The 18,199-nt window shown below is 35.4% G+C and overlaps 1 protein-coding gene across 3 annotated transcripts in view; it reads left to right on the forward strand.

Moving 5' to 3' along the window:
* ICE2 (interactor of little elongation complex ELL subunit 2) overlaps positions 1–16,316 on the forward strand; it is a 27,989-nt gene extending 11,673 nt beyond the window's left edge. For all 3 annotated transcript variants that reach the window (XM_069798000.1, XM_069798001.1, XM_069798003.1), the window contains 7 exons: positions 468–1,425; positions 3,346–3,524; positions 4,998–5,127; positions 10,759–10,843; positions 10,934–10,984; positions 12,055–12,313; positions 14,823–16,316. In XM_069798000.1, coding sequence (XP_069654101.1) covers positions 468–1,425; positions 3,346–3,524; positions 4,998–5,127; positions 10,759–10,843; positions 10,934–10,984; positions 12,055–12,313; positions 14,823–15,011 — 1,851 coding nt within the window. In that variant the 3' untranslated portion in view covers positions 15,012–16,316. The remainder of the gene's footprint in view (positions 1–467; positions 1,426–3,345; positions 3,525–4,997; positions 5,128–10,758; positions 10,844–10,933; positions 10,985–12,054; positions 12,314–14,822) is intronic.
* Positions 16,317–18,199: the final 1,883 nt, after the last annotated feature.

Below are 18,199 nucleotides of genomic sequence, written 5' to 3' on the forward strand. Positions count from 1 at the left end.
CTATGTTATAATTCCTAAGTTACTTGTTCTGTGATAAAGAAGGAGAATTTAGGTTTCCTGTTGGTAGTTTACTGCTGAGTTACAGACCCTATGTTTTAAAATGTCTGTCTAGTTCCTTTAAATGCTTCTATTACATCGGCATCCTCAGCTTTAATGTTTACTTCATTAAAGCATATTTTGATCAGTTCATTTAAGTGGGAAAAGTTCTATGAACTTTATTTCTCTTTTGAAAGGCCTTTCAACTCCTAGGTCTTAAGATATTCTGTGTTAAACACAGGAATTTTTCTTTTCTACTGCCCCTTTCTCCCAACAGTCAAAATACAGATACTAGAACATTTTTTGTGTTTTCAATTTGACACTGTCCCATTTGTGATTAACATGTTCTGTTTCTTGGGGTTGGTTTTTTTTGTTGTTGTTGTTGTTTTGGGTTTTTTATGTTGTTATTATTTTTTCCTCCCTGTGTTAAGATGTCTTCTGATACCTACCAGTACAGGAAGATTCCTCTTCCAGATGACACAGGGATGGACTTTGATGATGATGTTACAGAACTGGAAACTTTTGGAGCAACTGTCAAGCTCTCAGGAACTTCTAAAATGGAAAGTACTTTTCCTACAGTTAGTAACACTGCTAAAGTTTTTTCACATGGCTTAAAAATGGGGAAAAAAAATACATCCACCATAAACAGTGGAGGTGAAGAAGGGAAAAACACCATTTCTGAGCAAGGAGTTCCAGCATATGCCAGCATGCAGCTTCCATCATTAGATGGCATTCTATGCTTCAGCCCTGAAGGAGATTCATCTCATAAAAGCTTTAAATCAGAGGAGGTAGGACTGAGCAAAGCACAGCATGTCATGACCAAAGAAGTATTGTACAGTGAAACAAAATTAAATACTCTCTCAAATGCTATTAGTTACAAGGAAGAGTCTGATACTGCACAAAAAAATGAGACTTACGCTTCTTTATGCAGTAGTGACACAGATGAAGAGCGTTTGATAATTGATACAGAATGTAAAAACACTGATTGTTGCAAAACACCTGTACCAAACACTGCTTCTCATACCTCAGCAGAGACTGCCAAATCGCCTTCCCCCACCCAGATTCCATTAGCAAGCATGAGTGATTGCTCAGATATTACAGATAAGGGAAAAAATGCCTCCAGAAAGGCTAAAAGAAAGTTGTCCAAAGAATTTGATCCTGTTGGACAGATTTTGAAAATGCAAACTGAACTTCTGAAGTCACCTTCCCAAAAAGCTCATGAGCAGCCAGTGGTGAGCTGTGATAGTTCTAATGCTACGTCAGCCCATGTGCCTCAATCTCCAAAACCATTGGTGACCTCCAGCACAGAAACTGCGCCAGCCCCTGCCTCAAATCCCAGTGGCTCATCTAGAAATACCTGGACTTGGCTTTTTCAGGGAGTGCCAAAGAGTAAGTAATTGTGTTCATTGTGTAAGGAGTAAAATTTCAAATTTTTGATAAAATGTAGCAGAAAAACATTTTAAGTTCTTCATCTGAAGAACATCCTAATAGTATGTCCGTTAAATGTACTTAGAGATGTGACTTAATTTTTTTTTTTCCTAAACAATACCTTCTCTGTGTGACAATTACTGTCTTGCACACATAAGGAAGCATTTTGGGAGCTGTTTGTCCACAGAGGTGAATGTGAAATATTGTTTTACTGTAGAGAAACAAAAAAGTTGTTATACACAAGGTTTTTGAGCAAGGAAAAGAAATCATTTAGTAGTGAAATGAGTTAGTTTTCCTCAGAAATTCAAGTATTTGAGTAGTCTGGTCTGCAAAAATAGTTTCATGTCAATCAAAAATTGAGTTAGTTTACATTTTCTATAGAAGAAAGATGTTATCAAATTATGCAATTAAAACTTGAATGAAAACTTGAAATGAGAACTCACTACAAGCAACTCTCCCAAGTTTTCAGGCATTTAGCTGGAAAATGAACCTATGCTATGCCCAGACCTCGGGGAAGAACTAGAAGTCTTGAAGATCCTAGGGACCATGAACTTTGAGGTTTTTCTCACATGCCTGATTTGCTTCTGAGCTCTGTACAACTGAAGTTAGAAGCACTTTATTGTGTTAGGTAAATTGGCAGGAAACCAGGCAGGTTCCATCAGAACAGATACTTTTTTTTCTCAAATATTTAATTCCAGTGAATCGATGCTTTTTGGTGGGAAAACATGTCTTGCTGGTGTTTTCCAACTAGCTATGCATTTGATCACATAGGAATTAATCTTAATTACTTAATCTGTAATGGAGACAGTTAACACAAGTAATTCTGTTGTGTTGTCACTTCCTACATTTTTGTCGATTTAACTGAATTTTAGTAGTCACTAAAAGACCATGTCTCCTCCCTCAGTTTGAAGAGTTGAACAGCATGGTACTCCTTCTATTTCTTCTTCTCTTAAAAAGCCAGAGTATGAAATTCAGGTGTTTGATAATAGAATTTTTTTTTTTTTAATAGAGGTAGTGAAACCAATATTGCTAAGATGCTGAAGAGTGACTGTGAAAGAATAGAAAGCATAATTCTACAAATTAAAGTTCTGTAGCAAGCTGAAAAACCTCTATCCATGTCTTTTTTTGCAGAAAGCAAGAATTAAGTTAAGTATTTTACTAACAGAAAATTATTTCCAGTCACTTGAATGATAATATCTCGCACAGTATACATTTATTCAAATATGCACATAAACTCCGAAGTGGATAAATTCTCAATAAATAATGTTGAACAAGTTGGAGTTTTTTCTTGTTTATTTTAAATGTTTTGTTAAAATATCTCTAAGGGATGCAGGGATGTTTGTTAACCTACCTCGAAGCCGCACTTGGATGTCTAATAATTGTTTCTTTTGAATATACTAGTATTGAAATTGATGGTAGATTATGCTACCATCCAAACCTGAGGCTTGAGTTATTTCGGTAACCGATAAGTGGATGACAGCTCTCAGGAGGCATTCATGGTAAATAAATTTTTTGTCTCCATTGTGCTGAGTGGCTGTGGCTTAAAAAACAGCCTTTGAACTCCATTTGTACAAGAATGGAGTCTCACAGCTCTGTCTTTGTAAGAAATCTAATGATTAGGATAAAATATGTGGGAATATTTAAAAATATAATCTTTAAAAGTTATAGCGGCCATTTCCCAAATTTAATTTTTTTTAATACATAAGTGACTTCTTGTGCCTAATGAGACAGTTTTCACCCCAAAATCTTAGGAGACAAAAAAGGTTCTATTAAAAAAATATATAAACAAACCTACTGCAAGAGTAAAAAGCAAAAAGCTAGTTAGCTTCATGGTAAAGAATGTGCAAGCCTGTCGGTTTCTGTTTTATTTATTTTCTGTAGGAAAGCTGCCAAATGAACTTCAGATGCTTGAAGAAGACCCTTCAGAGTATGAAGCACCTCAGGATGGCAACCTTGTGTATAAGCTATTCAGTTTGAATGATCTGTTGTTACTTGTACGTTGCAGTGTGCAAAAAGTGAAGTCATTGCCACGATACCATAAAAAGAAAAAAGCCCAAAAGGTATAGGTTTTGCAGTTAGCTTTTCTGGGTTTTGTTTATTTGTTTATTTGTTTGTTTTTTAAACAGTTGTGCTCAGCTGGCATCTCTGGGATTCCCAGTCCTTCGTAGCATTTGTGTTTTCACTCAGACAATTAGTACTTTTAATTGTAACTCTACAGTATGTGATGTCTTTAAGTAAATATTGCTGTAGGAAGAGAGGGAAGAATAACTTGTGATTTCTTTAAACCTACTTGATTAGAAGATAAGTAAGTGTGATTCTGCATTTTTTACTACAACTGCATTACAGTAATATGCATGGGTAATTATACTCATGTAAACTAATGTCAGTTTGAACTATTCTTAAAAGTTAATGCAGTAATTAGGTTTTTGGCCCAAGGCTTTGAGAATGTTCATGATCATAAATACTTTCAAGCAGGATTCAGCCTTGCTATTATGCCTAGTTAAGCAGAGCAGTAGGAGATAGAATGAACAACAGAGGACACATTTAAAGATAAAAAGAGATCCTATTCATTCTGCTTGAAAAGTATGGTATACATCTTAGCAAATCGTTTGTCTTAAGGAATAAAATGCTTTAAATGCAAGTGTAATCCAAATAGTCCTTGTAACATCAGGAGAAGGAAAGCTTATTCTGGAATCCTCAGTAATTTGTTATTTTGTCAAGAGTCCTCTGAATCATTCAACAAATTTGATGTGATATCTCCCTCCCCAGAATACCAGAATTATGGTAGGCAGGTATTTTGTGAGGTGTGTATGCTTTATTGAAGTGGAAATAGATCTTTGTAACTCTGATTACTTGCTAAGATTCCGTGCTCAAAATCTTATTTTGAAGAAATACCATCTCTTTGCTATTGATCCACTGCTTGTAAGTGCCTGTGAATAGCTGCTTAGTTTGTTAATCAGAAACTGAGCACTGTTATTTTTTAAAATTCCTGCTGAAATTTAAACTGATTTGTCAGTGAGAAGAGGCTTGTATTTTCTCTTCTAGTGTTAACATGCAAAGATTAGCCTCTGATTTCAAATGAGAGTCCGAACATTAGGTTATAATTTCAAGTAAGACCCTGACAGGGGGAGTAAGTGGCAGGATTCCACTAATAATAATCAAATCAGAAATATAATAGTGTATTTTTTTCTTAAATTCCTGCAGAGGGCAGTAGAGCACAGAAGTGCGAGCTTCGAATTAATTTAGTTGCACGGAAAAATTACTTGGCAGCAAATTTTTATTATTTGTAAAGGCTTGCCTAGGCTTTTTTTTTTTTCCTGTCCATTTCACCTTCCTCTGTGTAGAGTCTCTGTAGTCCAAAGTTTGTACTGTTGGTTTCATAGAATGTGAGCCGTCATACAAAAATCTGTGAAATGTCTTTGTTGCTTCAGCTGTAGTGGAGGACTATGATGATTATCAACTACAAAATGTAGTTCAACTGTGGACATTTTTTGGGCAGTGAGTGCTGATTTTTCTTGTATCTCACTTTTTAGCTTACTCCAATATTCCTGTTGCCAAAACTAGAATACCAACCCTATTACGGTGTAGAAGCTCTTACAGAAAGTGAAATATGTCAGTTGTGGACAGAGAGTATGTTGCATTCTGAATGCTTATTTTATATTGGTAAGTTCATGTGTTGATTTTTGCTTAAGTAACATGTACATCTGAATATTCATAGAATAACAGAAGAGAAAAATATTTATTAAAGATATATTCCACATGTCTTTATTTTAACTTTCTAATTTTGGTTTTCACTTTTATTTTAAATAAGTGCTTTGTCTAAAATTTCTGTTGGGTGGTAAATGAGGATATTTCAGCTTTGGTTTTAGATGAATAGCATCTAGTTTTTGTTTTCAAGAACTGCATTTATTTGTCTTTCGAAGACAAATTTATCTGTAAGTGTGAATTTAGTTCTCCAAAGTTAGTAATCTTCATGAGTTAAAGTATTTGGGTTTTGGGGGGAGTTTTTTGTTTTTGTTTTTGTTTTTAAAGAATCATATACAACATGAATTACTGCAGGAGTGGTAAAAATATTTCTTGATGAAATGTGAGCTATAAATATGTCTTATTATTTTGTGAAATCATTTTAAATAAACTTGTTATTACATACCAAAATAGAAGATGAACAGAGGATCAGGTATGTGGCTCAGAGGATACTGATTCCTTGGCCTTTGAGCTTGCAGTATGGGAAAAGGTCAAATATTACTTATTTTTCCTTGAAAACAGGCAATAATCTTCATATTTCTACACTGATAACATGTAGACAGATAAGATTACAAGAGAATGAGGAAAAACAAGCAAGATAGGATTAACCGAGTTCTGTCGTTCAGAAATAAGAGAAATTACGTGCTTTGAAAAAAATGTACATGTGTCTCATATCTAAGGTACTGGAAATAATTTTCTAGCTTTGCAGAAATGAAAATTCCTAACAGGAAGAAGAAAAAAATACACAGCACAAGTTTATTGAGAACTTCTTTCCACAGCTATGATATTCCTCAGTAGTTCTGAACACTGGATGATCTTACTTAAACATTATTTTCTGGGTTTTCCTTTGTGTATCTAACTGATCCATGAAATTTCATATTCTAATATGTGATATGACTTGAAACATCCCTGTCAAAGGGATGGTCTTGATACTCCTTGTCCTGTATCATGCAGCAGATGGAAACAGGAGATAATGTAATAGAATCTATGAATGAGAAGTACCATGCATTCAGTGAGAATGAAGCAGGAAACTATAAATCTCATGTAGAAGAGATGACAGCTGTAATTCAGAGCACAGAAAATAAAAAGACAATAATGCAGGGATAAAAAGTATGGAAATATTAGCAGAAAGATCTCTTACTTATAAAGGCCATTTTTTTTCCAAAATCACATAAACTGAGCATACTAGGAATGCAGCATTATAAGGAAAGTTTCACTAACAAATGTCCTATAGAAAATGCTGTATTCGTGTTTGTACAAAGACATTTTAAATGTCATGAAAGTTTTTATGTCTATTAGGATACATATGTTTTGCAGAGAAATGAAAATGATGCATATGAAGAATGTGGCCAGATCATTTTAACCAACCCTTTTACTATATGGAGAGCTCTCTGATACCAGTTAACTTGTAATTAATAAGGTTTTGAATGGGAAAATCTGCAACAAAGTGGTTAGTCAAAATGCATTTTAGAGTATGTTTGGCACTTGCTACAGAGTGAGGGCAATCCTGTTTGTACAGTCAATGAGTGTTCTGCAGTGGGGACTGCCTCGCTTTCCTGTTGTAGAAAAAATTCTCTGTTTTTTATGGTTGTTATGGCAGCAGCTGTGGCCTGTGGTTGCCTAACCTTTCCACTTGTGCACTGAATTACATTTTTGCTGTTGGTGGCTCACATCAGAATACTATTTTAGAAATGCTGAGTTCTCTCTTTCCTAATTTTTACATACAAACTTTGCATCCTATCATAGAATTATAGGGTTCGTGTGAAATCTAATATATTTGAGGTGATAGTTTTGCTGATTGCATCTTTGTCTGCTGTCCATCTTTAATGGAAATTGTGTTTCTAATTGCAAAAGCAATATTTGCTGTGGTTTTTCCCTTTTCTAAAAAAAATCCTCACAAAGAGATAATTATGCACACAGTTCTCCATTTCTAATTATATCTTAACGTACAGTACTGAAGCATTTCTTCTCTTTTTTTTTTTTTTAATGAACAGAACAGTATACTGAATTGCACTGAAATTTAGCCCCCTGTAGAAAATTTTATCAACATTTCTGTTAACATTTCCAGAGTCACAAGCACTGTGAGGAAATAGTCAAACTAGAGAGCTGGCTAATCTGGCTGGATATCTATCTAATCTCTCATCAGTTACAGGATACTTAATGTATGGCTTGGATGCCGAAGTTTGCAGACAGCTCATCCAGCCAACTCCCCTTTTTATAGACACTGTCATGAGTGTAGGAGAAAGCAGGCTGTGTGCCGCAGGACTTGTTCTGGCATAAACAGTCATCCCCTTCTGATACGGGGGTTCCTCGGTGTTTCTGCTAGTTGTGAAATGGACACGGAGCTCTAGGCTGGCAGGCTTCAGTGGCCTGGCCTCCAACACACTGTCTGTCTTCATGTGCTTGGGAGAAAAAGTCGTTGGGATTGAGAAACACTGGTCATTCCAGTGATGGTGATGCTTGTTTGTCAGCTCTTGGATGCGCTTCTTCCAGCAGCAAACCCTGGGGTCCACAGGGGTTCTCTTTTTACGTGCTCTGAGGAAGCACAGGATTACCGCGGGTTGTCACTGTCCTGCATGGTGAATTAGTACTCCCAGCATGTGGGGCAGCCCTCCTCCCACCACTATTTAAAAAAAAAAAAAAAAAAAAAAAAAAAAAAGTCTGCTGCAATTACAGAGTTGGACTCTCAGCATATCACCAACTTTTGATACTGACAGAAGATGTGATTTATTCAGGTAGGCGAACTGGGGACTGCAGATTTTTGGTACCACCATGTAGTTTCTAGTAGAGCTAGGTAAGAAGACATGCGTGGAAGTAAATGATCCATTTTATGAAAGAGCACCTACCACAGCTTTTAATAGGAAACTGTTACCATATTCTACTTAGGGATTCTTTCTGCTCTTGTTGAGAAATATTGCAAGGTAGCTGTGAAATTCCGCCTTTCAGTTTGTATTTCTGGGGAGCTGTGAAAAATACAATGTTGCAAGTGTCCTGATTTACTTAGAGGGCTCTTTGCAACAGAAAGCTGTGTTCTGAAACTCCAGGGACAATTCTCTAAGGGCAATGATATCCCTGTATTATGGACAACTAACAATGACGTGAATATCTCATTCTTTTTCATTAATCTGATACCTGAAAGTAAGACTGCTGCTATCATGTGTTTGGTGTAAGGAGAAAGACAGACTTGACTTCTCAGATCGTGCTATAATTTGAATTATTTTAAGTGAAATATCATGTCTAATAATAAAGGAATTTTTTATATCAACCATAATAGAGCCATATACTTTTTGCTCTTTTTAAATTTACCCCACAGTTTGAGTTTGAAAGTATGGAACAGCTGTTTCAAAACTGTGATCTTGCCATTACTAACACAGTACCTACAACTTGCATTCTTGTTCAGATAGTTCTGAGACCATATAGATCTTAAGTGAAGCCTCTAAAATTGAAGTTTTGAGTGTGTAGCAGACCTCAGTGTTAAATAGCTTAGGAGTTCTTGTATCTTGAAACAAGTTAATTCACTGTCTCAACAATCTTTTGTGTTGCCAAATAAGCATGGATGGAAAGGTCTTTGAATCTTGGTCTGTTCCCCATAATAGTCCTGTGTTGTTCTTCAGTGTTGTATTGCTCTATGTGGCTGAGAGAAGAATCTCATAGCTCAGCACAGTGACTCAGCAGTCTTTCCAGCTCAGGACATGAGAAAGAATACAGAATTGTGACTATGGCCTTGTGCAGAAGTTGCAAGGTGTGATATTAAGTGGAATTTTTTATTTTTTATGTTCTCAGAGAAGGTAGTGATTGTTCGCACAAAAGCAGAGATATTATCATCAAACAAACTTAAGAGTGCTGTCCTCATCTTGCTCTAGTAGAGCACCTTGTTCAGTTGTTGATTTAAGTCCCCTTGCTACTCAGATAGGAGATCCTGCATCTGCAAAGGGAGTAATCTCTGTGACGTGTTTCCCAAATAAGATACTTGTGTATGATCTAAGCAGTAAATAAAATTGTGATAAGCTTTGCTGATTAATGGGAACATTTTACCCCCAACCATTATTCACATATTTGCATTAAGTGCCTAAGCAAAACTTACTGCAAAAAGAATAGTTTACCTTCCCTTGAATAGGATAATATTGGCCTTTAAATAAAGATTATTTGAAAAATGGCTTGGAAAGAAGTACTTACTATATCAGTAACTTAGTGTCAAATGTTTTCAGTTAGTCACTTCTCAAATATAAGATACAGTAATATAAATTAGGTGTGAGTAGTTCATGGATACTTCTTATTCCCAGCTATGCTGTCAATGAGTTTAGAAATAGAGAAGTTTCTGATTTGAGGAGAGGCTGATAAGGAATGGAGAACACAAACAGATTTTTTTTATATTTTTTTATTTTTTAAGTTTTGGGGTTTTTTTTATAATGACTTCAAGTTTCTGTTAGACAGCAATGCAGAACATTAAACCTAGCTGCTTAGTCTTGCACAAAATACTGATATCAAGAAAAGTAACAAATGTACAGTGTTTCAAAGAAATGAGTTGTCCTGGTACTTTTTTTAAAAATTTGTTAAAATGAGAGTTCTTACTTGGTCGTCTTACACATCCCATAACAAATTGCTAGTAATGTTTAACTTGGAATGTGACGTGCTTTGGTTTAGCAGTTTTAACTGTACGATTGAACAATTTACACTTCCTACGAGAGCAGATTTGTAGTAAGGCAGTAAATTCCTCCGAGTAGGTCATATTTTATTATGCTGCCTTTTTCTCATCCTCCTTGTGGGAGCTGGAATAGAACAGATTTCTGGGAAAACCTCAACATGAGAGAGAACCTGAAGGTAAGGCACGGTCACCACATCAGTGTACAAGCTATGCTAATGATCTTTACTGCTTATCAAGTGAAAATGTGGGCTAAACTGTTCTTGTCAGCCTTTATTTTAAAAACAAGATGAGGAGAGCTTTGAACTGTTGCTCATAGCTGTGTCAAAGACAAATACTCTTTAATGATTTGCTGTGAAAAAGGCCTGAATTGTAAATTTTAATTTTTCAGGTGAGGGGAGGGGGGGATGGAAATCAAGAGACGAAGGTACACAATCCCCAGAAAATCAAGTAATGCAATTGTTTGTATAAACTGTCAGAATAGAAAAACAAGTATATTAAACTCAAAAGAAAATTTGTTGTAAAAGATAAACTTTCATGATCTGTCCAGTGAGAAAGCATAGTGATAAGGATCAAAAGAACTTGAGAAGATACAAGCTATCTGATGAGGTTAAGGCCATGGCAAAATGAAGTTGTGTATCCCAGATATCACCCAAGATGTAAGATTTTCTGGAATCATGGGCATCTCCCTGATTTAGAAAGGCAGGCCGAATACAGATGTCTGTACTTTGAGCAGCTATACATTTTACTTTCCATTATTTTGCAACATTGATAAATACTTTTCACTGTTCTATGCTGTAAAAGCAAAATTTTTTATTCCTTTTAAAATGCATTAGGTCTGCAAATTATACTTTTGCATTTGTTCTCATTTTTATTTTCAGCATATTAATGGAATTAATATTTTTCAGGACGTATTGATGCTTTTACATCAAAGCTTATTATGCTAGAAAAGATTTCTCCAGAAATCTTAAGAGAAAAACTTGGATTGATTAAGTGAGTATTTTTAGTAGGTTTTTTTTAGTAATGAATTTGAAATCCTAACAAGCCTTGCAAGTTACTACTTCTGTAATTTCTTTTCCGCAGGCCTGCAAATTCATTAAATATACTTCATCACATTTTGAAGAAAGTGTCTGAGTAAGTGCTCCATTCTTGTTCGTTGTATTTATTTGCAACATTACCCAGCTCATCCTATTTCTTCTGTAGAATGTTTGTCTAATCTTAAGATTTTTATTTCTTCAGATACATGAAATATTTTACAGATTCTTTTAGGTCTAGCATAGAATAATGCAGTACTGTATAAAAATGTGCTTAAGATTACAGGCTTTGTATAAATGATGCAAAAGAATAAGAACTTGATTTTTATGAACTACTTATCCAAGAGAGGAGACTGGACACTTCGGAGCTGATTAAATAGTTCACAGGAGTGAGATTTAATATTATGTATGTAGGCTGACATTTAAAATTTGGACTTCTGCTTTTTGTTAGTCTTTTTGCTTGATCTGTAGAAATAATACTGTTTGTGTTCCCTTCTGCTTAGCTTGACTTAGAACAGTATACATATGTCTCTGTACAACGTTGCAACTGTTTTCTTGCTCTTTCCTTTTCTTTCTTTATTTAGCTACTTCAAGGCTTTTGCTCTGCAAGTGTCTTTTAATTTTTTTGTGAAGCAGGTTTCTTGCACTGTGTGTGAAGCCTCTTAATTTGAATTACAGAAGAGTTTTCCTGCACTTTGTAATTTCTGGAGCTTCGTGATTTGTGGCTAAGATTTTTGATTTGGACAGTTGGTTAACATTTATCATCCTGAAAACCTGTTTAATCCTGCATGTATTTAAAGCACATCTGTTCTTTGTGTCTGTGTCAATATATGCACTATGCTTTGTAAGGCCCTGGTTAAAGAATTACAGTTTGCCAAATATGCATGGTTTTCAGTGTTTGCTTAATTGTTTTCTTGAACATGATGGTAATCTGTACATTGATGATAAATTAGTTTATTATGAATACATTATAAACACATGAATTAGTAGGTATTTATCAATGCAGTTGAATTCATGTTTTTTTGACCATAGCATTTTGGTAAAACAGAGACTGATAAGTAAATATCTAAAGATGTTTTGCTCTTGTATTAAGAACTTGGCTATCCTGATCAAATGAAACAAAACAAAAACATTTAAATAATATTTTTCATTTTAACTTTATCTTTTTAGTTTGCAGGAGGGCTCTTACTTATTGACTCATGCTGCAGGAGATTCATCAGTTGGAATCTACAAGAGTTCTCTTGACAAGACGACTAGAGCATCATATAACTTACATAAAGCTCATTGTGATCTCCCTACTGTACCTGCCACTCTTTCAGTCCCATGGGTGCCACTAGATCCCAGCCTCCCTTTGCCCTATCACATGAATCATGGAAGAGTTCCATGCACCTTTCCACCTGCACCCCAGGAAGCCACCTGGAAACAGAAGGTCAGTATCACACTTGATGGAAAAGCAGATTAGCAGTTCTGAAATAATCTGTTTCAGTCCCTTGGGTACATAGCTAGTATATTTATCTGTCATCTTTGGGGGTCAGAGAGATCCTTTAGAGTTCTGGATCCACTACCAAGAATAGGAATGCCTTTTTCCTGAAAAATATTTCAGGTAAGATTCATCTCACCTAACTTTAAACTCTACAGTATGGAAAAACAACATTTAAGCTTGTTGTGCTGTTAACAGAGGAAAATGGAATATTTTGTAAGGTGCATCTCCACACCAGGATGGGCCTCTTAAATAGATTGTAGGACTTGTGCTGTAGAGTTGTCATTTTCTCTCTAATGACTACAGGAATAAAGATGATTAGCACAACTATATCAAGGTAAAATCAGGTGAGGTGAATTCTACTGTCAGGATGTATTCCCTTGGGCTCTTACTGCAGTTCTCTGTGATAAATTAAGTGGTGGTTTGGGGTTTTGTTTTTTTTTTTTTAAATACACTTTTTTTTTTCCCCCTGTTTCGTGGCAAAATTCTTTCAAAATGAAGTTTTACGTCTTTAATGTGAGCTAATAATACTTTTGGACAGCAAAAAGAAAGTAGCGTTTGGCTTTATTAAAAGCTTTGTAATTTATAGATTTGCAGTACAGCTGAAACAGATACAATATTTGCATTTATAAGGATTTTCTAATTTTGCCTCTGTGATGGTGCTTTTTGTTGATGTACTCTTTCTTCAAAAAATTTCAGGAAGGACCTTTTAACCTGGTTTCCTTTTTTTTCAGTCCCACCTTTATCTCCATTTGTCCCTCTGTCTTGCCCCCAGATCTCAAAATCTTGAACTTTTTGGGCTATTTCAGCAGAAACTGGCATGTCTTGGAGGTCTAAGGTAGTAAATTCTAACCAGCTTAGTGAAAATAAGTAGCCAGGTAGAGGAGAGGGACCCAGATTAGTCCTTCCTCTGTGCAGATGGCAATGAGCACTCAACAGTAGTATTTGATAACCTCTCTTGTCTGCATGAGATTTTGGGTGTAAGCAAATCAGCCACAGAAAAACAAAAATAAAAAAATTGCCAGAGCCTTTACATTACTGAGTGTGGGATAATCATATGGCAAGACAGAAAACCAAATGACTTTACTCTTCACTGGAAGTTTAAGTACTTTCCTCAGTCCCCTCATGACACTCTTTGAAATCTTGCATGTCTTAATTTATTGATTCCTGATTTCAGTGACTAGGGTGGAGCATCTTGGATCTGTTCTTGATTGGTTGTAATTTTAAATGAAGCTCATGTAGGGAAAACATTAATTCTCTGCAGCAAAAATAAGGTTTCCTTTTGGCCCTCTAAAGTATGTTAGCTCAGTTGGACAAATTGCCACTGATCACCTGTCTCTGGTTGCTCTGAACTCCCTTTACCTTTGGGGAAACTTTCATTGCAATTCGGGTGGCTTCCCTGATATACAGAAACTTAAATTCTCATTGGTATGCTGTTCCCTATACAGGGAAACATTTGTAAAAATATATATGCAATACTGTCTCTAAAATAAGAGCTATATGTTATTTTGTAATATGTTATTTTGTATAGAGGCACATATACCTTAATTTAGGAAAACACAGTTTCTGTGTCTCAAACATAAATAGAAAATTGTGTGTGGATGGCTTACTCCTTTTTACTGAAAACGAACAATCTTACACAGCATTTGTATTCTACGTTTCTTCAGAGTGCAGTTAAATCTAAATAAAATTTTAGATGTTTGAATGTGATATTCCTTCCAGACATCATTAGTACAAGTAAAATTGATATAGCCTACAAGTCACTAACACTTGGGGTTTTGTTGATGATGTTTTTAAAACAGAATAGAATTTCTTATGAGAAGAAGAATCAATTGTCTGCATCTAAAGAAACTTTTGATAGAAATTTTGTGGACATTTTTCAGGAATCCAACCTGCTTTGTAGTTTATGCTGGTGAATAAGTGATGCATATCATGCTTTGGAAATTTCACAAAGATCCCACTCTCAGCTCTAATGTTTTGAACAGGTAGTACGACACTGTAAAAGTATGAAAATTTTCAAATGTTACTTTTCTTCAGCATAATTTACTCATTTGTGTAAAAGCCAACATCCTAGCTATGCGTAGCTTAGTGATGTGTGATAGTTTTTAGGCCCAGTTATATGTTTTAGCCACATCCTGACTTCATATGAAGGCAAAATAGAGTTGTGCATCAGTTCCTAATTATCTTATGCACTTTGGTTTCTGCCAGAAGAAAATCCAGGCACTTAGGCAAGAAAGAGGCAGGATTGGTCAGATCTCACTGGTGGCAGGAAAACCAGCTGTGCCTGTCACCCAGTCCAGATGTGGCCTCTGAGTCTGGCTGGAATGATGAGAAGTAGAAGGCAGTTCTCTGAAGGTAGTTTTGTATGTTTGTGCTTAGTACAGATTTAAGATTATTAATTCTAGTCTGTGGTTTTTTGTTTTTGTTTTTTTTTTATTCTCTCCCCATATGTGTCTAGATGACTGGGGTGAAAGGACAATCGGACACACCCTATGAGGGAAAGCCAGTAGCTATGGAAACAAAAGGCAATCCAGCTAAGCCTGTTAGAAATGAAGGTGTGGTTACAAAGAAGCTGAAGAATTACTGCAAACAAAGAATGATGAAGAAAAAGTGGAAAATTAAGTACAACAAAATGCAACTGAAGTAGGAATAGCTGAACCATGCTGTGATAAGCATGGCCTGGAGAAGGACAAGATGAAACAAAAAATCTGAGGCTTTCTTGCAGTTTCAAAGAAGCCAGAACAAGCTGGCAGCGGAAATGGCTCCATAACTGAAACATTCTGTAAACCTTTAACCCTTTCTTACCTCAGTGGACACATTTCAAGTGAAAATCTCAAATTCAGTCAGATTAAAAAGAGCAAATGTCTGCAGCTGAGGTTAGGAGACAAAAGTATCTTCTGTTGGTCTCGTGATTTTTGTAGAAAAACTAAGGCTTGAAGAATGAAGCTGCGGTCAACAGCAATATTTGATATCACATAACAACAAGAAAAAGAACTTTTCAGCTTTCTTAATTCTTCCAGAAGCACTACAGATTTTTATTCTGACATATTTTAGAATTGTATTTTACTTTATGTAATGTGCATAAGGGGAACAACTTGGATTTAATCACTTAATCATTTTAACGCACAGCGTCTACCAGTTTTTAAATTATATATAAAAATATTTTTTCTTTTTAGGATGGTGCAACAAATGAGGTTTGGGGAACAAAAGCTGTGTTTATTTGAATGGTACATGCCATAAATTTGCACTGGGAAACTTAGGAGTACAGCTAAACAGTTAAAATATATATATTTTTATCCTTCCCCAAAACAATTTCCAAAAATTGTTTGGATTCTGGCATGTCTTCAAAAATGAATCTTGCAGTTATTTACTGTATTACTCAATGGCTACAGTTATCTACTGTATTACTCAATGGCTACAGCCTAAATTCTCATATCAGATTGCACATTGATATGCAGTAGTGCTTACCTGAGGTATTAAGGTTTGCCTGGAGGAACAAGTGATAGGATCAAGGCCTTAGTCATTGTTCCAAAAACCCAACCAGACTATGCTGTACATAAGCAGTTTGCTTGAAATTTAGACCCAAACTGACACAGTGAAGTTAGGAAAAGAGAGTACTTGCTATCTATGAAAAGGCCAAGAAATGTGATGACATGCAGTTTTCTAGTCAATATGAGTTGTGTGGAAAAATTGAAGTTGTTTTGAATGTTGGTATATGAATGCATTGTATTCTGTGATGTGTTTGTAACTAACGTGATTGTGTGTGAGGGAAGATTTCTCTGCATTACAGCTATTTTATGGCACATACTTTCAGTGTTTCATCAAACAGAATTTCAACAGAAACAATCCTTGAAATTGAGGCTCAAAATTTATATTCTCTATCATCACCTTTGTTTTGTGTTTTCTGGATTTCTGTCGATATTTTCCTTTATTAAAAGTATTGTTTTTAGAAGAGTGTGTCAATTCTTGAAAGCTACAAGAATGAGTCCAATAAATTCTTTCCCATTTTTGCTTTTTAAACAACTCAACTATTTTAAAATGTCTGGGCCAATTTTTGTTTGGATGGTGTTCTGGAGAGCTGTTTGTGTGCATGCTTAAACTGCTAACACAAAAAACAAAGGCCTTAAAGATGTTCTTCCAAGTCTTTTGTTTGGACTAAGGAAGTTACCAAGTACACACATCTGATCAAGCATTCTTCTGCTCACTGGGGCTTGACATGACATGTTTTAATGTCATGAAAGTAAAAATAAAATATTTAAATTGTTTACTGGGGTATACCTGTTATAAAATCCTTAAGACAGTTTTGTTTGTTTTTTTTAAAGTAGGCATAAACAATGAATGTATATTAAAAACTATTCTTTGTGAAATACAAAGCATTTTCTGATCCTCCCCCCCCTCCCGTTAGATATATTTATAGTATTATTCCGTTTATTCTGGTTTTGGCCACTGCTGCTTTTAGTTGCAGTGATATGCTAGTGACAAGCTGAACTGGCATAGAGCTGTTTGCAAATTACAAGTAGTTCTGATTCGAAATCCTGAATGCACTTAGTGACCTCTCATAATAGGAATGTTTCAGCTGTGAGTCATTTTTGCCAGATAACTAACTCTGTGTGGGGATTCAAAGCGGTTTTCAGTTTGTATATATAAAAACTTTTGCCAGACTTGTATGGAGTTTAGTTTCTTGATGAAGTTTCATATGTTAGAAATGTATGGTCTATTTGCCCATATATCTATATGCCTTAAAAGGCTTGCATCTTTCTCTTAATAGTATACTATTATACTACACTAGTATACTACTAATAGTATACTAATTGTAGTTTCTTATGTGTTTCAAATATGTAGGGAATCTGGAGTTTGTGTACAACACACAAGATGACTTTTTAATTCACTGTTGCATTTTATTTGATCTCTTTTGGATTAAGTGGGACTGAAGTAATTGCTCTAAGATGAGTTAGTCATTTGAAAGACTTGTGTTTTGTTTATGTATCACGGGCGGGAGTGCCAGAGTATTCTCCATTTATATTTGCATCTAAAATAAAATTCTACTTAAAGGAGTTTGATAAGAGGAGAAGGGAAAAGGGATAGCATGTTTAGTACAGGCAGTAATATCTGAAATTTGAAACAAAGAAAATGTCTAAACAAAATAATTGGTAAAAAAGATTTCAGTAAAGCCAGAAAATGTGCTGGATATTAGTTGCTGGATTGCTGTTTCTATATAGGCTGCTCCTGAAGTGACAGTTACCTGTGGAGGAAAAAGAAGGAATACAGGGGAGCCTCACTGTTGTGATGCCACCAAAGTATAAATTCCTAAATGTAACACACGTTGTAAAGCTGTGGGAAGCAGGAAACTACAGCTGAAGGAGAGTGAATGGGCCTGGATCTTACTCTCCAGGTAATTGTTGCTATATGGCTAACTAATGCTGATCTTTTTTATGGCCTCAACCCACCTAGTTTAGCAAAAATATTCCACAGATCTCAATCCTGTCCTGTAATTTCAGTCTTCTGCTCTGTGTTTGGAATGGATTGTGTGTGTTTATATTGCAATTTATATGGCTTTTTTTAAAATATAATTACTACTTTTTGTCACTATATTGTAAGAATATCTTTTACATATGCATTTGGAGTGTGTGGTTAGATGTAACTTAGCCAGTCTAAGAATCTTCTGGTTATATTTTTCTCTTGTTAGATTTTTTTTTTCCTTTATGTAGATTTACCTGGTTGTAAAGGGGGAAGTATGTGCTGTCCTGTCTTTCAGAACAGGAAGCTCTAACTGCTCCAGAATTGGTCAAACTGATTTCACAGGGATCTCTATTCAGTTCTCTCTTAGCTTTTCAG

This window comes from Haliaeetus albicilla, chromosome 12, assembly GCF_947461875.1.
Source record: "Haliaeetus albicilla chromosome 12, bHalAlb1.1, whole genome shotgun sequence".
NCBI classification, from domain to species: Eukaryota; Metazoa; Chordata; class Aves; order Accipitriformes; family Accipitridae; genus Haliaeetus; species Haliaeetus albicilla.